Source organism: Bombus vancouverensis, chromosome 4 (assembly GCF_051014615.1).
Source record: "Bombus vancouverensis nearcticus chromosome 4, iyBomVanc1_principal, whole genome shotgun sequence".
Lineage (NCBI taxonomy): Eukaryota > Metazoa > Arthropoda > Insecta > Hymenoptera > Apidae > Bombus > Bombus vancouverensis.
In genome coordinates, this window is record NC_134914.1 from 11,495,678 (window position 1) to 11,521,089 (window position 25,412).

At 43.3% G+C, this 25,412-nt stretch overlaps 2 protein-coding genes across 3 annotated transcripts in view; both read right to left on the reverse strand.

Moving 5' to 3' along the window:
* Positions 1-25,412, reverse strand: part of LOC117156802 (nuclear hormone receptor E75-like) — a 110,021-nt gene that overhangs the window by 11,932 nt on the left and 72,677 nt on the right. For both annotated transcript variants that reach the window (XM_076617591.1, XM_033334165.2), the window contains exon 2: positions 7,543-7,631. In XM_076617591.1, the coding sequence (XP_076473706.1) occupies positions 7,543-7,631 (89 nt within the window). The remainder of the gene's footprint in view (positions 1-7,542; positions 7,632-25,412) is intronic.
* LOC143302537 (uncharacterized) lies at positions 7,994-8,430 on the reverse strand. Its single transcript, XM_076617592.1, has one exon. The coding sequence runs from the start codon at positions 8,361-8,363 to the stop codon at positions 8,100-8,102; it is 264 nt and encodes an 87-aa protein (XP_076473707.1). The 5' UTR covers positions 8,364-8,430; the 3' UTR covers positions 7,994-8,099.

Genomic DNA, 25,412 nt, shown 5'->3' on the forward strand with positions numbered 1-25,412 from the left:
CCGGCCTGTCAATCGGTGCACGCGTTCGATGCAAGTCAATGAACTGTCAGCGTTGCCAATGTTAAGCTTCCCTGCCGTCGATCGACGACGCTGTCCCGGCCAGCTTTCCGTTTGAAATCCTCTCTCTGCCTTCGACAACCCGGGCCAATGAACCCTGCCTCGCGTTTGTTTTCTACGAAACGCGGCTCCGCGCTTTACCAGGTCACGAATTCGTTGCCTCGGGATTACACGACGATTAAATGTCTACTTGCATAGGTATTAATAGAATCGGTTTGTCATGGAGCTTTTTTAGTTTAGGGGACACGTACATGGTGACAGATATGAATAGAATTGGTTTTGTATCAGGCTTTTTTTGATTTAGAACAGTAAAGGTCGATGAAGATGTTTTTGGTTAGGGGATAAGAGGAATTTTCTGTAAGTTAGGTTAAGGGAGATTAGATAAAGTAATGAGCATGATAGTGTATCGTAGTTTTGTTACGATTTATCGAAGATTTTTTCTGACGAATTAAAAACCGATTAATATCCAAGCGATGAGATATTTTGATCTAGTTTGGTATTCTTTATCCCCAAGTTCTAATTTAAATTGGCACATACGATAATTGAAAGAGTCTATACTAAACCTACTACGAAGATCTTCTTCAAACATTTAAGTGTCACAATCAACGTAGAAATCGACGATCGTTAGAAAAGAAAGTAAAAGACTAATTAATATTAAGAAATGTTTACCGACATAAACGACTCTGTTTGGTAATTTTTTTTACAAATTGGAGACTGATCGAAGGAAATTTCACAGGAGTTTAGGAGATTAGGAAGGGACGACCGGAAGCTGTTATCGGGCGCGAGCTGGTATCGCGGATGCCCGGACGAGGCCAGCAACCCCTGCTGAACCCCTTTGCTTGGCGGGAATCCGGCAGAGGTGGAACCAGCATTGAGGGGTGGGATTGTGGGAGAATGCGGTGCATCGATCTCTCAAACTCTGTGCATTCCCCCTGACGGGTCAGAGGGCGACTACCTTTGCGTGTCGTGCTCCGACTTACGTGAGTTGGCGCACGCGCCACCATTGTGTCACAGCCACGGAAAATGCAAACAGATCGCCACGTCGCGTCGTGATCTTACCCTGCAATCGACGAAAACTTAATCCTGCGGAATATCTAGAGTAGATACAACGTTGCTCTAAATCTAGTCCATTTTAGCAGCAAATTTGTTTCAATATTCGTTCGAGCTCGTTAAGATTTACGAAAAGAAACGATTTGCACAAATAAAATCGCGTTGCATTGTGTTGTAACGTAAACCCGCCATGTTTTTACATATTCGGTACATATATCGAAATTACAGCATATAGAAAATTAGTAAATGTTACTTTGACGGTTGATTACAAAGAAAAATCGGAGAAATTTTTCGAAAAGTACGAACAAACTTTCATCCCTCGATCAAGACCCTACATACAACTCTCTGACACAGATTTACACTTTCCAAATCTAGCAATAGTAGCTAACCCCTACGTTGACACAGCTAGCCAGCAGAATTCCAAAAAGTGGCCCGCCCTAATCGCCGAAACTTTCGCTCGAGAAAGTTTCTCGTTGCTCAACGGATCCCGGCATCTCCAGAAATCCCACTTCCACGATTACTCTACTCTCCGAAAAAAAAAGTGCATCCACCCTGCCGAAAGAATTCGCACGCGAGGCGTTAACCCTGTCGAAAGACCTCGAGTGTCCCGCGTCACGTTCACCGGTTGTGTTCGCTTTTATTTTCCGCGAAAGGAGCGAGTTCGCGGCTCGGCTGGCTGGCCGACGTGCATATGCATCGGTGCACGCGTGCATACATCGAGATGCGAGCCTATACAGATGTAGGTAAGGAGAGTGTGGGATATACACACGACGTGGTCGCGGGGCCAACGACCGGAGCGCGCGACCGTACCACCGTGGTGGGGGGTGGAACGTTCCTTTGGGTGGGAGAGGGGGTGTCCTGGTAGGGGAAGGTGAGTGTATCTGCTCCCACGGGCGAACAGCGGCCAGAGGGACAACGAAGACGGGAAACGAAGAACAGGGAAACACAGAGGGAAAGAGAGAGGCAGGGGGAGAGAGTAAGAGAGGAGAGGAGAGATGCGACAAGGAAAGAGGAAAAGACAAAGAGCGAGATAGAGGTACGTACAACGAGTGATACCGTGGGTTAGAAGGAGAATTGGTGGGGGGGAGGGAGAGAGGACAGGACACGAAACGGAGTAACGGTGACGTACATAATGCGCGCGCCCGTGCGGGCGCATGCGCTCTCGCTCGAAACGGCGCGACACTCTCTGCTCTGCTCGGGGGCATTAACCGCTCACGCGCGCTCGCATCGACGCGCACCTACGACCCCAAGAATTCGCAGCTCGCTTGCTCGTTCGCGACTGCCCGGACACCGATATGCCTGATCGCTCCGTGGTACCGATCACCGAGGTCAGAGATGATGCTGGTCGTCCATGAGCGGCTGAATGCGCCAAAGGTACTTGGTATGGAAAATTGAGAAGAGGGAGCAAGTTTTGATAGGAAGGTGGTTGGGAAACGCTTTTTGAGATGAATTCTTCTTCATGTGATTTGTTGTCAGGTTTTTCATGCTGTTTTTAGGTCGGATATTTAATAATAAATAAGATAAAGTATTAGGTTTTCGTAAGAGTTGCTGGTAAAGGGGTTGGAAAGTATAAGATAGAATCTATTGATTGATTTATGTTTCTGATCGTAGTTAAACTTTATTGTTTGTGCGATTGTTTCAGAGAAATGTGATCGTAATTTTAGGACGATATATGTTGGTTTTAATATTATGGACATTTTTATATCGATAGTTGAAAGCGATTTGTATGAAGGGGGAAAAATATATGTTACAATTGTGGTATCGGATATTCTAAAAGAGATGCCAGATAAGGAAGAATCGAGAATCTGGTAAATTCAGTAGAAGCGTCGAAAAGAAATGGTGCCGTTGGCCGACCAGCTTTTATACTCTCGTTTGACCTCGAACAGTTCGCTGCTCTATTCCCCGGGCATCGATACCAAGGAAGTCGATCGCCGAGGTCACCACTCGAACTATTTTCCGTTTCCACGACGCTCGAGATTTTGTCACAAATCGCTAACCAAACCAACGCTGTATCGAATAAATAAGAGCACTTGCAATTTCAGAAATCAACAATCCAATCTATCTACATCGGTTATTCGAAAATGAGCTCGACTTTCTTTACTTCTTAATTAGAAATTGAAATAGGAATTTTACTGAAGTATAACGCAAAAATTAAAAATATTCTATTTAGAGTTGTCACAACATAATTGTACGAAATAATAATAATCATTCAAAACGTAAAACACGTCTGTATCAAATGCAATTTCTTTGCAATTGTCACGCGATTCTACAAAATGTTTCTGATTAACCTATCGCATCTATCTTAACGAAACAAATTCCTACATCATCCAAACGAAATTTAAGAAAAAGGAACGAAACGCAAGAGAAAGATTAGCCTACATTTGAAACATCTTGATCCCCAATTTCTTATCCTCATCCCCAACAACTGTGTCACTGGAGTGCAATGCACCCCGAAAAATCGCCGGCCGATTAGCCGCGAAGAAACATGCCCCGGCGAAACGGCTGCATAGCGTGGGGTGTCGTGTTTCACGGGGTGGCTTTATCGGGCGTAGAGGAGCGTGACGTCCGATTCCGCGCGGCGGGGCAGCGGCGTTATCTTGAAACGCGCTGCCGCTTCGGCCGGCCGGAGATACCGAGTCGAGCGAACACCTACCACGATAATAAGCGGCTGACCCGATTCTAAAGTAGATGCACCGGGGTCAGTAACCCCAACCGAGCACCGAAATACCCGCGCAATCAAATGAAAATGAGATCACGACTCGTTACGACATCAAAAATGACGGTTAGCCGAGAGGGAGGTGAAGAAAGAGGAGGATGGACGAGGAGGTGGTGGAGGTGGTTTGAGATGGGGGGAAAAGGAGGAGAGGAGGTGCAGCAGACGCAGGAGGAGCGCGAGAGGAGTAGTGGGGGGGTTTGAGAGGGATCTGGAGGGGAAACGATGAAGATGGAAGGGGGCATTGGGACGGAGGGGGGAGGAGGGAACAAGCGTGTGACGTAACTGGCTCGGGGGTCGACGACCGGAGGGTTAATGCACCGGTCGCCTGGTTTCAACCCTCCGGAAAAAGAGTCGACGCGCACCTCCACCGTTGATTGCCCCGCCGCCCGCGCCAGTCAGATTTAAAGAGGAACGTCGACGCAAAAATAAAAACGAGAAATCTCGCACTCCCTCCCCCACAGAGAATTGTCTCGCTTTTCAGAGAGGCTCTTGCATCTATCTTTCGATATCCTGCACGTGGCTTTTGGAGAAGAACGGTTGAAGCGAAGTATGACACTCTGATATGCGAGTATAGTGGAAGTCAGAAAAATAATTTCCTTGACGAATTTGGAAATGCTCGAGTTGAAGATGGGAAAGTTAGGTTTGGTTGGTGTAAGAAAGGGATAAAAGGGGTTGATTGATGAAGTAGATAGACATATCTGTATAGGGGAATAAGATTAGAGGGATAGGTATAGAATGACATAGCGATCTAGGGGTTGGGTTGATTAGATTCGGATGAACGTTTCGTGAATCAAGCCGGTTACCCGCTTTGCCGGAATGCCGTGACTTTTATCGCGGTTTTATCGCGCGCGCTGATTGCGGCGCCGCGAATCTCTCGTGCTGTAAAACTGAGCCCAGGTCAGTGACGCGTACACGAAAAGTGTCGTGGGGGGCAACGGCCTGGGCGAGATATCTGGGCCAGTGCGAGCCACACGCCGGCCGCCATCTTCGCGTCACTTTTTCCATCCCGAAAACATGGGGCACCAGTGACCTAACCTACTATCCAAATCTCTCTATCCAGGTGTATCCTAATTGTGCCATAAAATATTTTACCTACAATATTCCCTAGAAAAGCTTAATTTACAGGGGCCTATATATGCGAATATCCCCTAAACTTTGATCCTAACCTTAAGCAGATTTAGATTTCGGCAAGACCTCGTAAAGCTGCGAGACTGGAACAACTCAAGAAGCTCAGGGGCCGAGGAAAAGTAGCTTGTGGCCAGCGGTATGGCGAAATAGTGCAACAGCAGTGCGACCGAGCGACCTAGTCTTAAAGATATCCAACACTCTTCCGCGTTCTCTTCCCTTTCCACCGCTGATCCCTCGCTGCGTGTTCCAGTACCTATAAGACGGTCTCTACCGCTAGCGGCTAGGTCACTCGACGTCGACTCGTTTGCCGTAAACTGCCTGTGTGTTACGCCACGGCCATAAGTTACTGACCCAGTCAACCCAGCCCGAGACTCCCCTCACCTCTTCTGATCGTTCTCTTCACCAGGGATGTGAGATCAAGGTAGGGGACCCTAAGAGAGTCTAATTCTTGATCAGATATTGTTCAGAAGAACGGTCGATTTGATCTTTTCCGTTTCGAAAATTTAGTCCAGGTAAAATGCAGTCAGCAGGGGTTAAGAGACACTTTCTCTTCTGCGTGGTAGGCCGCCATCATCTCTTTGGCTTTTCGGCGGTCCTGCCAACTCACTCTCTCTTTCTTTTTGTACGAACACCGAACAAATGACTCTGGGGTGTCTTTACAAGGGTATCTAGGATTCAGCAGATTGACTCAGTCATCGTCGTACTATTTGAGAAGATTCTAAACTCAGAAGCTTTAAGCTACCTTTTCAAATACTGATCGAATCTACATAGGATTGATCGATTAGTTTGGAGAAGATTAATTTTCTTATTGGAAATCATCAATTCTAATTGTCGAAGATAAACTAGAAACGTTGGAATGTATCTGGAATGCATCTATTAAATGTTTCAATTTATATTACGTGCATGGTAAGACAACTTATAAAGTAAGCAGATGTCATACAAGAACGAAATCATCAAGTCGACGGACGAAGAAGATCTGCGAGCACTGGCGCACCGGTTTACAACACCTGGCGGAGTATCCCTCACCACGCGTCTCTAATCGACGTGGAGGGGATATAATAGCAAGAGTGGGGGTAGCGTACTGCCACTTCCTAAAACGAATTCGCGGCCTGTGCTGCCCCCACCACGTGCCTCCTTGAAGTCGCACAATGACGAGCACGAGGACGTTGGCCTTCGCGGGGCGTAATTATCAGTCTCGAGGGAAACGATTTACATTCGATTCGAGGTTTCGCGGGGAAAGAACTCTTCTTTCGAAATGCCACGTTGAAACAATTATATCCTCTCCAACGATGAATCATTTTAATACGAAATATTTTTGACGAACCTTTTTACACTAGAATTCCCAATGATACCGAGAAAAGGAACTTTTCCTCTTCTCTTTTTCTTTTCAATTTTAAATGGTCGACAGAGAGACGAGTCGATTCGAATCGAAAGAATAGAGAAAAGCTAGACAAGCTGGACAGGAAATTGTACGGACGGATGTGCATTCTTCGCGTTGCACGTACCTGCCCTAAAATTCGGCCACACGAAAACCACCGACACAAAACTGTCTTTAGGAGGAGAGAAACGGCTGTCTACCTGTCCCGGACCCTTCTCACGCGAAGGTTATCGTTCCACACAGAATTTCGCCACATTTCCCGCTCCTTTTGCGTAACCGCCCGCGAAGCCATTGTACGAACCCCGACCTTCCTCGTATTCCAGAAAAATCTGATCGCTGAATATGCTATTCTATCTACTTTTTCTCAAAAGTCACGCTAAATCTCTTCCAAGAAATTTATCTCGTACATTCGAAATATTTTTACCTATCTTCTGTATCGTAGAAATTTATAAATTCTTTCTCGATAGAAAAATAAAATCGCAAGATATAAATGACATATATATTTTTAATAATTTCGATCAATTTGGATGATCTTCTTATATGCCCTATGAATCATTATATACAAGAAAGAATATCGCAATTGATCAGGAATTAACGCGAATAATACTTCGAATGTCATTTTTCTGACCAGAACTCTCGATATAAAGATCGTCGTATGGATGGAAGAAAAGAGGCCTTGACAAGATTTTTCATCCACGAGGAGAGGTTGCCCGGTTGAGGAGGCAACGTCAAGGAGACCAGTTCGAACGTCTCACGATTTCCGCGTGCACAAGGTCGAGCAACGCCGGGTCGATAACTTCTCCGTAGCCTTGGTCACATCGTACATTCACATTCAAACTCCGTTCACTTCCTGGTCACATCGCGTTACGGCTCCGCATTATCGATACTTTTCACGGTACTCGTGGATCAATGCTAAATTCGTATTTACGTATTTCCAACATCCATTATTCCAAAAATCTTGCAAAGATCGAGTAAAAAGTATCAAAAATGTCGGCGATACTCGTTGCGATATTCGTTCAAACGATTTTCAGATCAATTTATAACTCTTGTACGGAATGTTGGAAGAAAAAAAAGGAGTTCCAACGGAGAAGTTCGAACGCAAAGTCGAGTAAGCAAATATTTTTGAAAACGAAACCGGATCGAAAAGCGTCGAACGAAATATGCGAAGTATACGCGGATTTGTATTGTATATCGAGTTCGAATTTCCACTCACCTTGCATCCCTCGCAGGAGTGTACCCCATAGTGAAAACCGGACGCTTTGTCCCCGCAGACACGACACAATACCGTGGTCCCGTCGAATTCTGCAAGAGAACAGAAAAAAAAAGAAATATAGATTACGCACTGTGATTTCACTAGCACAATATGTATATAACGTGGACGTGTAACGTGTCGGGTTCACGTTGCTCTCCACGTGGCGGATAGCGCGCGTCTGGGAGGAGAAAGGTGGGAGAGAAAGAAGAACACTTTCTCCTCTCTCGCGGCGGGTTACAGCATCGGTGTGTTACAACTTTCTGCTTTCACTCGACTGTCACGACGCACGATCGTTTTTCAGTTCCACGAGATCCAAAGCAATTGGATCTCCTTATACGTACTGATATAGTTGAACCTGACCGAGAATTTGTCGAATTTTTTCAAATTAAGCTCAAACGTTAGTTTTCGACAGAATGTATTGGAAGATAAATTTGGCAATAGAATTATACGTAAACGTGTCTTTTTATTTTATCCTTGAGCGATTTTTTCATTTTTTTTCTTTTCTAATTTTTCTTCGATTAGTGGTTCCGAGCCGTACCTATGTTCAATTCGGGCTCAGGTTTCGCTGACGAAACGGTAGAGTCCATGGTAGGCATGTTTGGGCTGAGATGATGGGGTAACTGAGCCACGTGATAAGGGCTTGACATGCCCTGAGAGACACAAGACATGCGCGACACGCTGGACGTGCGGGAGCCATGCGACGACATGCTCGAGATCGGCGATTCCGGTGCCGGTGACGTCGCCATTGTAGCCTGTGCGCTGCTATCCGGGGTCAGGATCATGATGTTTGTCTATCGTTCGATCACAATAACGAATCCAGAATATCTTAGGTTCTTCGATGTATCATCCACTTGGCACGGCACTGCACTGAGCCGAGAACCGACATCAGTTCACTACATGTTCGCTCGGTATCACTGACTAATAAACACTAACTCACTTCTCCTCGATATCACCAAGAAAAAAAAGCGCTGCTCGAGAAATCTACGTAAGAAACGAATTCCTGTCTGCTTTCTTCTCTCTTTATCTCCAAGTCTGTTTATCGTGTAACGCACAGAAGTCGATCACGTGATCAAGTAACGTAAGGAACTCGAGTGACCGGGGGAGTGAATCACACTAAGGGAAACTGACTCTGGTTTGCCGAGAACCTACCGGAACGAGGGGCAGGTGCGTTCTGTGGCGACCGATGAACACCTCGCCGGTGTTATACACTGTCGATAGAGTGGAATGAACGACCGGGTGGTGTACCAGACGTGAGCGAGGAAGGAACCACGAGCGGAGAGAGCCGGAGGAAACCGTGAGCGAAAGAGCGCACGTATTGGGATGGCAGAGAGAAGAGAGTGAAAGTAAGTGTTCGCTCGAGGGAGGTTCGCGTTGGTCTGACTGGAGTTCGGCGCTGCCGAGTGTTGGTTACCTGGGGGCCGTGCAGCCCTTACTCGGAGCGACGCCGGTTTGTGGAGGGGAGGGATTGATGTGGCTGCCTGCTTGCCAGGCTGCCTCGACCATCTACAATGTCTACGCCCTGGCTACCTAGTATGTAGTAGAGGACACACAGCGCACCGGTGCGCTCTTACAGAGAGCCCCCCGAGAGAGTTCATCGTATTTTCAATGCTGGAGGTCACTGACAAGCGGCGGCTGCGGGCCCGGGCACCGGCGTCACGGGCCCAACCAATCGCGTGGCCGCACGCTGGGCCGCGTGTTCTCGCGATTGGCCGAAGCTTCGCCCCACCACTCGCCTCGGACCTCTACCGGCCGGCTCTCCTTCCTCCCATCGGAGGAAGTTCATCGGCCGAAACCTTGACTGAATTACCCCGCAGCAGCGGCCAAGGCCATGCGCCCTCTCGCTCGAGCCAACCAAGCCACAGTCCGTACACCTCTGTCGTTTCGCCTTCTGCCTTCTTCGTTCGTCTCTCTCTAACCTTGCCGGCTTCCTCTCGGCCTCTCTTCTGCCTTGCCCGAACCTCTTCTTTCTGTCTTTGTTTCCAACACAGACTACGATCCTCTGCGCGACTCCTTGTCCCGTTTCATCCTTCGATTTCTATGTCCCTTTTTCTCATACATGTTAACTATATGGTTCTCGAGAGGCTCGTTCCATCTTCGATTTAGGGACATTGCGGGGTTTATATGCCTCTGTGTCGAGACGCCTCTTAATTGATCGATGTCAGTGTACTCTTTTAGAGACCGACGGTGAAAGGTAGCGGTGCTCAGGTAACTTATTCTTCGGACACATTATGTTTAATGGCTTTTCTGTATTTGGACAAAGCTTCTTTGGTTATAATGGCTTTGACTAGCGAACGTGTATATATGGTTTTGGGACCATGCTTGATGTAATATCCGGTTACTCGAAATTCTCCGTTGTGGATCTCATTCATTAAAATGGATTTACGTATACTCGAAACACTGGAGGATCCGTGTTCCCCTAACTTTCGAAGAACCGGTAAATCGACAAGTTACGAATTGCAGATTAGAGTTTTTCATTTTACAATCTTATAATCTTTCGTAGAGTAGTATAATCAGACAACTCGCGATACGCGAAATTTCATTGGATTTTATTGCCACTCTTGCCGCTATTATGCAACAGCGTTTATTAACATCAGCGACTTATACTTGGTGACTCATCAAATTTCATTAATGATATCGATTCAATTGTGCAGAACGGCCCTGAACTTTACCGTGAATATTAATTCACTCCCACTAGATTGTTACTAGTTTCAATATTCTATCCTTTAAAAACGAAACTCCGTTTCCTCTACGAGGTGACAGGGATTTCCTGGTCACCTACTCGAATCGATTGTTCGGAGCTGATACAAAATTCGGGAACGTGTACACGCGGCAAGGCGAGAGCCCAGTTCCGATTCGAAGGACGATAGGCACGTGCGTGCTCACAGGCAAAAAACGTGATACAGGTTCGATGAACTTGCCGCCGTGCTACGCCGTTTTCGTTGCCCGCTCGTAACGAAACTATGTCCAGATTTCGGACTAGCATTAGCCTTATCGTTTAGCGTCCTCGTGACTAGGCCACCGGCTATCGTGGAATTTTATGGCTGCACTCGGATCGGTTTACCGCTGATCAAATGATTCGCGGGCGGCTAGTGCAGCGTCGTGCAACGCGCCATTTCCTTTCTGGATAGAACTGCAGAACAGAAAAATTTGCTAACGTTTGTGCGATTGCTCGTTAACGAAACTCTTCTATAACGTTCGCCGATTAATCGCGTCGTTTGCACCTTTCGTGATCTATCGCGTTCGAATCAACCCTCGGGTCGCTGCATTGTGCAACTACCCACGCGATCTACCTCTGCCACCTGTCCAATGACGAACACTTACGCGTTTCAACAGTGTATGTTTCGAACTTGACTTCCTTCCTTCTTATTGGATCAATGGCCGATCGTGAGGATTCTGTTATATAGATTTTAGCAAGGTGTTTAATAAGAAATGTATTTATAATTGTTACGTCGTTATTGTTGGAGCAATTTATCGATATTATCAGCTGGTAAAGTATCGCGTAAGAGTACCGTGGAATTATCAAGAGCAACTGTCAGAGAACAAAGCGTAAACGTGTGTTATAATAATTGTCTTGTCACTGTCTGGCTATTTATAATATCGCACATTGCGATAATTGTTTAAACGCGAGACGATCGTAGCACCACAGATTTTTCCTTTTTACATCGAATGTTTGAGTAAAGGTAGAATTTTATACTCGTAGTGATGAATTAAACGTAGATAAGATATAATCATGCGAATAATCACGTAAAAATCATCGAGAAAATGTTACGTAATGATAGAGGAGTAAAAAAGTTATGAGAAAATACGAAACTCTATTTACTCTTCCATAAGACGTGTCTTCCTTTCATTTGAATATGGCATTCATATGTGCAAATTACAAATTGACGTATGTACATACGTTTTGAAATATTTCTGCCTTGTTCCACATCGTCTGGCATGCATATTCATTCACTTATTGGCGTAATTCAACCACATTATTTCGAATTGAGGTCATAAAATATCCTGGCAAGGAGATTATATAAATTTACATTTCACGCGCTGAAAACGTCGAATCTAACTCTCGCGTCGCGACTGCAACGATTTGAAAAACCATCCAACAAACTCGCCAAAGCTGGTGCCTCGATTCCCCTTTCTCGATTACAACGGCGTAACCCTATCTTCCTTAAGAACCGGAAGTGTCTCCCATTGTCAATTCGAAATCCCACGAAACGGTAAGATCTAGAGCAAAGAAATACGATATTTTCGGGGAAAAATGCTGCGGAAGGGCCAACTCGATGGTGACAATAAACTGGCAACCCAAACACAAGACCCTTCAACCCTTGCCTGGACACGCAACCCTTTTGCGGCGCAGATTCAGGCTCGGTCGTACGGTTTGCCCTCGTAAACGTTGCACCGACTTTTTTTTCCTCTTGCTTTCGGCACGTTTATGCGTTTATGAGGCTGCAATAAACGGCAAACTTTCTCCTGGACGGTGTGTGCACGACAGCCACTCGACCAGGAGTGGCTGGACGGTCGATGCAACGACACAGAGGTGTCACAAGAACCGAGAGTTAACGTTTACCATCATCTACGCAATAATTTATTTTCATGATTTTATGGTGCAGCTATTACGAGCTATGACTCTCCGTCCCTCGTGCCGTCCACCGTGTCGACCTTCTTCGGCTAAAATTGCTTTTTTTTCTCTTTCTTTCATTCCTCTTGTTTCTTTCCTTCCTACGAGCACGTTCTCGCCCGTTTATTCCCTTGTCCTTGTCCCACGTTGCTTTCAATTAGAATATCCCATATAACGAGGATAGTGGATGTCTCTGTTTAGTGGCTCCTTGCCCATGGTCGAATAGCTGATATACGAAATTTTGGATCGTGCCGGATGATTGGTCTATTGGCCTCGTTGCACGAGTCGTGTCATAAACCAATTGGTCATTGGGTTGACAGGTTCTTGAGGATTATTTCGCTTAGTCGTGGTTGAATATCGAAGGCAGGACTCATTGTACTTGGTTTGAATGGAAAGGACGAACCGCGTCGTTTGTTTCGACGTGAATTGATTGAAAATATATTTGCCTATCTGAATATTTTTTATTGAATTTTTAAATAATTTCTTTGGTATAGAAGCTGCCTTATTTCGTTTACTTTGTTCTAGCAAGGATAAGTTCTTTTTAAACGTTATTTTTCATTTGTTTAGTCATGGTGGATAAAACGTGTTAAAACCATGGTCGAATATTTCTATGACCAACTGTGCATGTTATATAAAAGTATTTAGTATTGAAGTATATACAGCGAATGTATACAAATTTCTGATCATCGATTTAACGATATTCGTAGTTTCGTCATTGGACGAATCCCAAGTATATTCGTAGCTTTTAATGCTTTGTGTTATCGTTCCAAAGGAAGCGAGACGGTTCTTTTTACCTGTAAAACGTTCGTTTTCGAAACAATTTCATCCTTCACAGGGATCCAACGAATTTTTCATTGCAAAGCGTTCGCGTAAGATCATTCAAGAAATGCAAATTTATTCGTTAATTAATTCATTCGTTAAAGCAAATCGAAACAAAAGAGCGAAGAAGATCGGTTGATTGCATAAAATCCTTGGGTGAAAAAGCATCGAGCTTGGCTGGCAAATCGGCGAGGTATCAACGGCAAAGTTGGACGGACCTCGAACATAATGGCCGGCGGCGACGGAGGTCAGACGAAGTCGTTTCCTTGAAATCGGCTAGCGACCTGCAGCGATACGCATTTATATGCAACGAATACACCATGGCCCTCGCGTGGTATCTATTTTTAATCGGTTAGTATAAAGCGATCGCACGTGTCGGCATTATTGGACTCCAACGAAGAATGATCGGAAAGACGTGCCAACAGAAAAAATAAAAATAGAAAACAAGAAAAATAATAGCTCGTCCCGAAAATTCCTATAGAGTTTAACAAGCATATGGACATGCTAAATTTTAATCGTCTCTTTATTCCAGAAGATACGCGACATACTTTTTTACAATCTTCCAACATCTATCCGTAATCTTTCGCCAATTTTCAGCACAGTACGCTGTGGACTATTTGCAATTATTGCTTCAATGTTTTCATCAATGACACGATCAATGGAGAGCGGTCTTCAAAGTGTTTTTACCTATTCATCTGCAAATTTAGAGGTTTGTGAATAGTTCTACGTAGATAGAGAATCTCCTGTTAGAAATGTTGCAAAATCTCATTTAGTGTCTCTGTGACGCTATTTCCTTTTCTACAACATTTTCAAAAATAATACAAATTCTATCTTCCTGCATCTTTAAAATACCATAATTTTCAGAGTTGAAAATAATAAAATGAAAGGATAAAACGATGAGAAGTAATTTTAACGATAGTTTTTCCCAAAGATGGTACAGATATAACTTTTTAATTTACACGTAAATTTTACATATTTTAGGTAACTTTCTTTTGTTTCGTCGCACTCGCGCATGATCTGTAAGAAATCAACGAGACAATTTCTAATCGTTCGATGTTAAGAAATAAAAAGAGAAAGATCTCTATTTCCAACAGCGGTAAATTAGGAAGAGGGGCGCGAATTAAAATTATTTATAACAATTTACAAGGGTCGTGGACACGCGAGAATATTCTCAAATCATCGACCAGCCACTTCCTGCCTTTTGTGCAGGGAATTGGATTCCACCTGCAGTTACTATTCGAAGCTAGTTATCCCGGTTGAACTAATTACGATAAGTATTCTTCGCCTCCAGAATATTCTCGTACCGTTGGCTAATTAAATTAATTGTTCGAATCATAGTTGGCTCATAGTTGGATATTAGCTGTTTCTAATTGTAAGTTAAAAAATTCTTAAATGAAATTGAATCGCTGAAGTTTCAAATTAGAGTACTGCGTGTAGTTGATAAAGTTGTGGATTCGATTAACCAACGTAGGCGGCAAAATTTCGAATTAGATCGCTCTAAATCGACAACAAAATTCCAAACCCGCCCACTTTATCGAGAATTCCAATCTCGATAATCCCATGTATCATCGAAATACGTACTAGAATTCGAAATTCGATGATCCTAACTAGGCGAGGGTTTTACCACTGTTTTATCTATATGACCGGGATTTTTTTAAATTCGACGAACAACGGAGTAAAATTTCGTATTCGACAATTTTAACTTGGCGCGAAATTATAAATTCTATTGTTCGCTAGCAAACTTCTCCTACCATTTCATGTATGGAAATTAATAGTTTCCTGAATAAAGAATTTCAGTGAACCTACACGTGGAAGATAATGAAACGTGAAATTCCATAATCTTCTGGATTTTGTCGAAAGAATTTCAAAATTTCAAGCTCGATGCTACACGTATAATTGCCAGCTATAAATATTACAACACCCACTCGTTACAAATAACAAATTATACAATAAATAATAAATAAAAAACCCCTAATAATAAATAAATAATAAATAATAAACCCCTAAATAAACCCCAATATTTAGTATTTTACATTAAAAGACACACAAATAAAGTAATAACAAATTCGTAAGAAAATACCCAAACGATAAAAGCAGTGAAAAGTATACACAGTTTGCGCTAAATATCAGCCGATGTGCCGATATTGTACTTATGGTCGTCAGCGTATCGCGAAAATAATAAAATAAAATGAAAAATCCGCGCGATAAAATAATTGTAATAAAATTGTAAATAATGAGATTCTCCACATCTGCAAACTCTTGAGAGTATCTTGCACCTCACTCCAAAATAAATTCTACTTTGAATCGCAACGTGGTCGGAGATTCCAGCGTTCGATTCAACAATAAGAGAGACATCGCGTCGAAAGCGGGTACGTGTCGCGTTCGCATAATCTATCGCGGCACCCGAGAAATTTATACGAACGATTATCCGGACGTGCGGTTGGTCGACGACCTCTAGAACGCGGTAGAAAACCGCCGTTTGCGAATTCATCGTCCTCCTTCGTCGTTCGTCCCTTCCGCGAATCTCTTCAACATTTCGACGAGTCATATGCCCACTGGTATCATCGTACGATCATAGGCCGCTAATTATGTTAATCGTCGCTTGTTTGTTGACCGAACTAGACGAGGAATGCGGTTCTCCGACGTCGGCTTGATTATTCCGGGTAATTGAATTTTCAGCCGAGCCAATGTATCAAACGATAGTTAAGGGAATTAATTGGAAAGATTTACAGTAGGTAACCGGTGTTAAATCGTGGCGATTGCCTAACTTTTTATCGCGAGGGGAAATCGTACGGATAAGTTTTCTGTCACGTGTATGAATAATTATTAAATCGTTGTTGTCGTTATTGCTTGAAATAAATATTATCGTTGAATCATTTGTAACAGATGTTTTGTTCGTATGTATAAGATTAATGGTTTTTAGTCGAGTGTTTCTATAACCAATGGAATGAAATAAACGGATTAAGTAAAGAGAGATCGTGCGAGATGATAAGCTCGAAGAACCGAACTGCGAACGACAGATTGTTAAAGGAAAATCTGGCAGGCAGATTTCGTTTTGCTTGGAGTCAGAGTAGAATTTTTATTTATATCAATTAATATCCGCGGTTATATAATATTATGTAATTAATATACATTTACATAAACGGCAGGAATAAAACAATTACGAATGTGTTATTCGCTTGATTAGTAAGCTGGATGGATTTAATGTTTCGTTTCGACTACAAATTGCAATAACGGTGATAAGCGGTGTGTCTTTATTGCACAGTTAGAAGTGATATAACTGTCGAGGGAGGTAGGAAGCATTAAATTATCGACAGATAACACGGAGAACGAGATTCAGCGATGGAATGTCCGATGGTACTTAAATCAATCGTTGCTCTGATCGATCTCGCGTAATTTAAGTAGTTTAATTCGATTTGAGGATATGCTTTTCTACATAATTTCATTTATATTAAATTCATAGTGCGAAGTGGAATTCTAATCATTGCTGTTACAGCTAATTCAAATTATATGATCACAATAGCGCTTCGTAACTGTCGTTGAATCAGAACTAGCTACTTTTTATATCCACGTAAGTATACGTATCTACATTCAAATTTACATTACACCGCATAATAATTTCACAAACATAATTTACATGGAAACATATTCTCAATAAAGTTACGTACCACTGGATATTGATAGAATATTTCAATATTACCAAACCTCCACTCTTCCAAAATTTATCGTCCGTGTGTACGTGTATTTTTACTAATATACGAAAAGCAAAAAAAAAAAAGATCTATAACGATATTAAAAAACGAGTAAGATGCCAGTAGCATAATCTATCAGAAGTCAGCGAACGTGGAGCACAATGGGGAGCAAAGGAAAGAATTGCAAAGTCGTTTTCATCGAGGGACCAGTGAACGTCTTGGTTAACGAGATCCAGCCCCGTAAACGGGAACGTTAATTGGCATAAACAATAAGCAGTAAACGCCACGCGAAGAATTCGTAGCGTTAGCCTGAGAAAGTTGAGACAATTACACACAGCTATGAGCTAAACTGTTTTTCCCGTAAGGATGGCGGGGTGTTGCGGGCAAAAGATAAAAATATAACGAGCCACGGCATAATTAGAAGGCATTTCCACGCGGCAATGGAGTCTTCATTGTGTCTACCTTGCCGTGTCCTTGGCACTGAACGACCGGTCGCCGACCGCCGTTTTGCCTTCGTAGGCAACTTCCTAGATCATCGACACTTGGTAACTGGAGTGTCCCCGTATCGATGACCTCCTGAAGAATTTCTGCCAATTTCTTCGTCATGATAAAGTGGGAAATCCGAATTGGATATTATTTCAGCGGATATGATAATATAATTTCATACTGGCCAGGTCGTGTTACTTGCTATAACGCGCAGTGATAATTGGAATGCCCTTCGAAATTTTCAAGCATGTTGCTTTTTTGCGGACAAAGCTTTCAGAGTATTCAGAGAATCTTCGATAAAACATAGGCCACGCGCGTTCCTTGCTGTCGAGAGAAGCAAACATCAACCGTTTTCCTAATCTTTACAAGACTTTTATCGAAAATTTCATGTGAAACCATACGAAATAACATAATACGAAACACGACATTTCTATCATCCTGTTGTAATTTAATTTTAGAGCAAATTAACTGTAGTGACAGTGACATGATTTACAATCGCAAGGTTCACAAAGAATTGAAGAATCTCAAGAAGGTTCGAATAGAATAGGAAAGAGCATAAGGATAAGAACATTTAATAATAGATATAATGGCTGTCATATTATTTTATTATACTGAATTGCATATCGATTCTTTCCACTAACAGCGATCGACCGGCAACGATCGATCCCAAGGGAATGGCTACTACGAACGATCTTCTTCGAAAAGGAAGAATTCGTAAAGAGCTGGATGTTAGTCGTGACGACTGAGATTCCGTTGCATATTCCAACGATTATTATAGATTATTATCAAGCGTGGCTATTAGATGAGTTCGAATGACTGGCCAATGTTCGATCGTTACAGAATCCATCGTCGATCGCTTCCTGCTGTTTTCTCGGCTATTACATGATCAGGCTGGCGACTATGGCGGCGGCCACGGTCGTTCATGTACAATTATTGGGCGCACGCCTTCGCGCCATATTATTAAGTAATATCGTAACATTACATAGTAGCATCAAGTGAAACGTTTCGAACAAAACCATCGAGAATATAGATATTAGTGTCGTATTCTTACTACCTATCACCGCTATCCGAGTAAATTCTAATTGCTTTTAATTATCTTCGAGCATTATCAATCGCTGCAACGATGATGTCTTTCACACGCTTCGTATATGTCGAGAAAAACTATTATACAGTGGAGAATATTTGATATATAAATCAAATCTTTAGAATAATACTTTACTTTTTACAATCATATACAGGGTGGTTGGTACAAGCGGAAAGGGGGTGATCCTACGCGAAAAAAGAAGTCGAAAATATAGAATAAAATTTTTTTTAATTTTTCCATCGAGACAACGATCTACAGTGAGATCCGTTATAACGTACCGCACGCGTACCGAGCGAAAATTCAAAGTCGATTTTCTCGAAAACAAAGCCTCGATCGAGAAATTTTTATTCTATATTTTCGACTTCTTTTTTCGCGTAGAATCACCCCCTTTCCGCTTGTGCCACCAGTTACCAACCACCCTGTACACCCTCTGTTACTCTTTGCACATGATATTCATTAGCCTATCGTTTTATTCTATTTTACTTAAGAACGGAGCACACACAGTATCTCTTTATCCAATCTCTCTATCCTACGAATATTAAGAATTTCATTAACTTTTTCCATTAAGAGTTCAACAAGCGCAAACAGAATTACACCGTATCCAACCTAATCACTGTAAGCGGCGCCGATCAGCTTCGGAGATTGCGCAGGAAACTAACGATTGTGAACATTATCGTTCAAATTGCCCCTGAAACCTAATACTTTAATCCAGATTAGTCAAGTTGGTAACTAATAGCAAGAAGAACCTAAAGAAACTTCAAAAGTTGTCCCGTGCCAGCTAAAGAATTATCGAGCTGGCAGCTAAGTGATTGCGGATTTTGTCAATACTACCTAATGACAAAGTCCGCAATCGCTTAGTTGCCAAGCCAATAATTCACGAATTCGTACGGCGTGGCTAGTCTGAACGAGATTTATGTTGCAACGCCTCGAGCAACAGCAAAAGGATAAACGCGTCGATATACTGCGGTATCTAAAATTCTCGAACGTCACCTTGGTCGATCCGTTAACGGCTGGTATCGTTGCGTGGCTCGGCGCGTAATTACGCGAGTGGGCCTTCGTGCGAGTCCCTAGCGGGGCCTCCATTGTCCCGCGGCCCGTTCTTTCGTGAGAAAGAACCACCGCAGAGATTACATATTGCGATAATAAGGTGGTAATCTCGGGAAGGTGCAGCAGGCGTGCAGAAAAGAGAACGGTGCCGCGTGCGCGCGAGCGCCTTGCTGTTTGCGGTCTGCGAGTTCAGTCGCCGTCCAAGCAATATTGTTGCTTGCTACCAACGTTGCTGTTGCTGCTGTTACGCCTTGTGTAGTAGTTGGCGTTTAACTCTTGGCTGCTGGTTGTTGCTGCTGCTGCTGCTGCAGGTTCAGTGACATCAACGCACGCATGTGCGTGACGCGGTGCGCGCACCGTTATGCCCATAGCCTGCCCTATAGCGCCCACTGCGGAAGTATAACCATATAACTTGCCGGCGCGCCGTATGCGCGACGATCGACCATCGATCCACCTGGACGATCGCTCGTTAAGACGACGATCCAATGAAAAGCTAACACTAAGCTACGCTATGTTAAACTCAGTTTCAAGGTATTTGTTGCAACGCGTATATAGGAAATTGTTGCCACCGAAAGGCAAGGTAAGCTGCGCTAGGGTTTCAGTTTCATCGAAATTTAGCGCAATTTAGATGAGTTTCTGGTCTTTGCCGGTTTTCGTCAAAAGGCAAAATTTGGCGCAGTTTGGTTCAGCTTCTGGCGGAGACAATTGTACGTACCGTGTGTACGTATTGAAGCAAATATTTGTAAAGCTAGCATAGCACAGGTTGCACTGTCAACTTTCTGTATGTAGAGCCGAAAATTCTCCAAGCTACCCTCGAGCGATTTACCGATAAGAGTTTTGGAAATTTTAGATGGTACGATGCATTCGTACGATCGCTCGTTACACCGCCAACTATCTCTAACTCTGCCAGCTTTCTACGATCGAAAGATCTCGAAGACTTCCTCAACGTCATTTACCGATAAGGAAACGCGGTTCTGTTTCAGGTGATTTTAAAAGCGTTGCAGTTTTACGGACGACAACGTTGATTTTCAAGAGATTCGAAGGTTTTTCAGCTTGCCACTTTCGTGAACGTTTAACGTCCAAGCTATTCTCCAAAGCTTATATGACGCTATAAATAAAAAACAAAATACTGATTTTGGAATCGTAACAAGCTTGACTCTGAGTTTACATTCTTGCGATATGATATAATCGAAACCCAGCCTCTTCCTGCTATTCTTCCTCTTCGTGTTAGTCGACCATTCATGAAAACGACAGTCCCCGCCAAAATAAAGAAACGGAAAAAGAACAAGAGGAACGGCGCGGAAAAAGAGCAAAGCCAAACGGGGAAGTTTAAACGAAAAAGAAAAGGAAAAGAAAATGGGAAGTTGGTAGAAGGAAGGCGGAAGGTTTCGGTGGGCGTGGAGGAGCAGCTGGCGTCGCGAGACGTGCCTGCAGCCGCTACACGCGCATTAGGATGCACGCTGCGCTCCGCTGGCGTAATTCTTTTCATGCGACGCGTGTCCCCGATCATATCTCGCCCGAGAACCACAGTGGCCCGGGATCTGTGTCAACGGCACCGAACGGGTTCGGTATGCTCGTTTGGAGCAGGCCTCGGCGGAATTAAATCATCGAGAGCTCCGAAATCGAGAGCTGCCACACCGCCTCGCTTTCGACCTGCAATCGATCGTTTCTCGTTCCACGCATGAACCGTCGTCGAACGCTATCGTATGAAACGATTGACGTCGAGAAACTGTCGCCAGATAATACTTGGATCAAATGGAAACGGCACTGCTTTTGTTGAAACACAATGAAGGATATGGTTCATTAATTGGTTCATGGATTATGTTTTGGAAATAACGATCGCCGAGTGGCCTTCTTCAATGGCCAATGTGTAAAGTGTGTCTGTTGGGTGGATTGAGGAACAAGTGGGGGTGAAACGAAACACCACTGATGGAGTTTTAGTTATCGAAGTTGGGCTATTGTTACGCGTAGGTGAGAGAGGATTGTCCGGCTATTTTGTACCCGATGCTTGATAACATTTTTTAACGAATCTGTGAATCGTATCTGTTTGTTCATCGGCTTCTCGATAAAGTTAAACGATCTGTAATTATTTTTTAACAATCGTCTTATTTCAATAAGGACGTTCTATTTCCTTACGATACTGTCGTTTAAACGTCTCATCAGGTTGTGAAACGAAGATGATATACCAAAGCGTTGTACAAAGATACACTCGCAAAGATAAAAACGCTTATCGACGAAAGCAAAGATTTCGAAAATTGATCTAACAAAATTGGACATTACAATTTAATACACGTACGTCAACGTGTCTTCCATTCACAACACATGTCCTTCCATTGTCAAATAAAACAAAGAAATAGAACGACGAAAGGAATAAAAGAGGAAAGAAGGAAGAACGAGCAATAGCAATTAAAGCACATCGATCGGTGAAAGAGTAGGGGAGGATTGGTGGGTAGAAATCGTCGGAGCGGCTCGAGCCGCGGCGAAAGAAAAATGGAAAAAGTAATTTCTCTGCTGGCGCCTGTGATTGCGGGTCGGCCGATGGACGACTTGCGCCGCGACCTGCAAACCGAGGCAACCAGGCCGTTCGATCACCTTGTTGCACGCGTGCACATGCATCTATTCCACCGACTAGTTTCTCCATTACGGTTTCGTTTGCCGATAGATTGATGCCGGTACGAGATCCACGCTGACGGACGGTCGTGGTACCGTGAAACTGAACATAATTGAAATGGAACGGCCACGGTCGCTGCTCCGAATTTTACGCCACGCACGTAATAATGCATACCGCAACTTTCTGTAACCGTGATTATCCGCGCGGTTAAAAATAATCCACGCTCTTCGAGTTCCAACGTCTCGATCTGACATGGTGGAATGTCTCGAACAGATTCCTTCTTGTGATCGATGAACGCGTTTGCAGCACGGTACCGTGCTTCTCTGTTGTTCGGCCAGTGTTTTTTTTTATTCCTAGTAGATCGCTTCTTTTTTGGAATTTTCGAGGCGTACGGTTAAATCGTTGGAGAATTTCTGAATTTCGCGCAGGTTGTTTTCTAGGTAAAAGGCCTCGAGCGAACGAAATAAGACGTTAATAATGAAAACTGGTCGGTTTTGTTCGAAGGTTGAACGTTTTGGGTATCTAAAATCGCTTTTGAAATCGCGATCCAACATCGAAACGATAGGATTTTATTTCTTGACGATTTAATTTAAAGCATCGACGTTTAAACTTGGTAATTTCCATCGATAATTCTGAAAGTACCCAAGAAAGCAATTAAACTTCGGAAAAGAAGAATTGCAGAAAGAGGACGACTGAATTTCAAATATTCACACGCGATATCAAAGTCACCATTCAAATCCAAAGGATCGAAATTGAAGAAAATCGAGCAATTTATTCCTGCAACGAACAATCGAAGCAAAAGTGATTCAATTCATTTAACGAAAGTCTAAAACGATACGATTGGATAACAAAAGGACGATTTTTACGGGCGTTTCAACGAAAGCGCGTTCGTCGGAATACCAGCGAGCCGGCAAAAAGAGATTAGAGGTGGAAGCACGATGGCCAAGAGAAAAGGGGACCGCGAGAAGCGGAGAACGAAGAAGAGGAGGAACAAGACGAGGTGGAGGAAGAGGCTGAAGAACGTGTGCTACTAGCCGCGGCCCCGAAGTGGCCTGCTTCGCGTCGCCGCTTCGATCGCGTCGAACACGCTTCGTTCCTCTTCTTCCTCCACCCCTTCGCTCCTCTCACGGAGTTCCGCGGTAAACCGCTTTTTCCTCTGTCGATTAGTCGTGAAAAACGAGGAGAAACGCGGCGACTGGCCACGCGCTCCCTCGACGCCTTTGCTTCTACTTGTTGAATCACCGATAACTCGCAAATTAGATGCTTTTTTACAATTCGGATATCCCCATGTCCTTTGGCAGATTTATGTCCTCGTATTTTTTTTTTTTTTTTTTTAACAATATACGCGCTTCCTCGAAGGCAAACGGATCAACTCTATTTTCTATGAATTTCTCCATCTCATTGCATAAATAGGGAATTAAAATTCAATTTTCGAGAAACTAATTCTCTAGTTTGATGAGTTCGTTTGAAAGATGATGACACAAACGATGCTGAATTCGAATGTAAATTGAGAAAGTATCCCTGTACTTTCCAATCGATCGAGTCGATCAATTTGGCTTTCGGACGGTTTACGCGTATTATTTTAATTAACGCCAGAATAATCAACCTCTAACGTGTATTTAAATGTGAAATTTGATAGTCGTTCTATGTATACCATGCTTCAAGCAACTATATCATCAAGTCTTTATTATATCAAACGATTTCAAGCTTTTATTATGGAAGACAAAAGATAGAAACGAGGTTAGGCACTTACGTGGTTAGTTAATAAATTGAAATAAGTTGTATACAGTTAATAAAATAAAATTGTCAAGAGAACGAACGATATTGATTCTTAGGATTCTCTCGTTCTATCTCATATATCACTTGGAAACGTACAAACCGGACAAGCGTTGCAACGATAATTCTGCGGCAAATCCGGCAAATCCAAAATTTCCACTTTCAACGCCTTCAACGCAAATTAGATACCCGTTTCCCTAAAAATCACTGCGTTCCTTTCTTCCCAGAACTCCAGCAGTTAGTTCTCGTCAGTCTCGTTTTTCCAGCTTCGCTGTATATTCGTTTCGACCAGTCTACAACTCTATACACATCTCTCGAAAGAATGCGAACAGGGACCGAGGTAAGGTCTGAACTGCTACTGGTGTGAAATTCCAAGCGGCCGATGAATTTACGAGCTCGTCCTCCGTGACCGATTGACTTCTTAACCCTTTCACGGCACTCGCCACGCCCACGACGATTCCCGCAGTATAACGAGTCCGCCATTGTCTCCCAATTACGTTGAAATCTCGGTATACGCCACAGGGAACACGACGTTTAGCCTGTTCAGACAATAAGTACCTAACCTAGACCGTATTCCACATCAGATCTCGTCTCGTTTCAAGACGCTGCAAAATATATAGATGTCTGTTTTGGACAATCCTTTCGTGGACAACAGACAGACGATAACTAATCACCGAGTGCTGACTGGTGAACGACGTTTTATAATCGCATTAACGCGACAGATACCTGCGGACCGGCCGAAGGATTCTCGAGGAACAATTCTTCACGCCACTAGCGTGCTCAATGGCGACGATATTTTCGTGTACCACGACAGTACCACGGTCACTCGATGGATTCGTTGTAAACCGTTAAACGATCGATCTCTTTTGCGACGAACGTCATAAAATTCACGCGGGAAAACTCAGCACCGGAATTGCCTTTGATATACGAGCGATGATATATTATTTATTTTTTAATTCAAAGGTGAAGACACAGTATGCATAGGAAAACACACGAAGAATTTAAAGTAGAATTGTCATGGTTCTTAGTAGTTAGAACGAAAGTTTATTTGCATGTGCTCTCTCGATGGCTGTTTCTATAAAAATACGAAGTTGCACAGAAATCTGCAGTTTGTTTATTGCTGCACATTGTCTACTTTGGTAGGGCGAGATTGGTTGGACGATCTGGTCCGATGTTTCTTACGGTTGTTCGAGGATGTTGAAAACGATTAGAAAATTTACGAGTATAGTTAGTCGTTTGCTATATGTAATATTTTTATATAATTTATTTTGATAACCGAAGAACACACGGTATGGAGTTAACCACATGCGATCGAATCGAAGTTCGTAATCAATTTAAATGAAATGATCGAAAGCGGCAATATCGATCAGAGAATATGGCGTATAAAAAATGGAATCGATCCGGAGAACAGGTGAATTGAGAAATAAACATCAGGGTCGTACTTTTATTCTAGTTTGAAAAAGGTCTGAACAACGTTGTAGGACTCGACAAGTGGGGGGAACTCGTAAAATCCAGCTTCGACCGATTCATCACGTACGTCTAGACGGCCTTAGGGACGGTCGTTGCCGAATCACAAGGTCGCCCACGACTTCCGTATGTAATCGTCCCTCGTCCGATTGCCTAACGATTCAACATCTCCGGAAGATTAATGGCCTCGTCAGATCTTAATCCAGCTAGCTGGTCATTGTGATTCTCAACAAATAT

Bases quoted from the DNA above. Each gene is read 5' to 3' on its own strand.
- LOC143302537 (XM_076617592.1), bottom strand. From the start codon at position 8,363: ATGATCCTGACCCCGGATAGCAGCGCACAGGCTACAATGGCGACGTCA.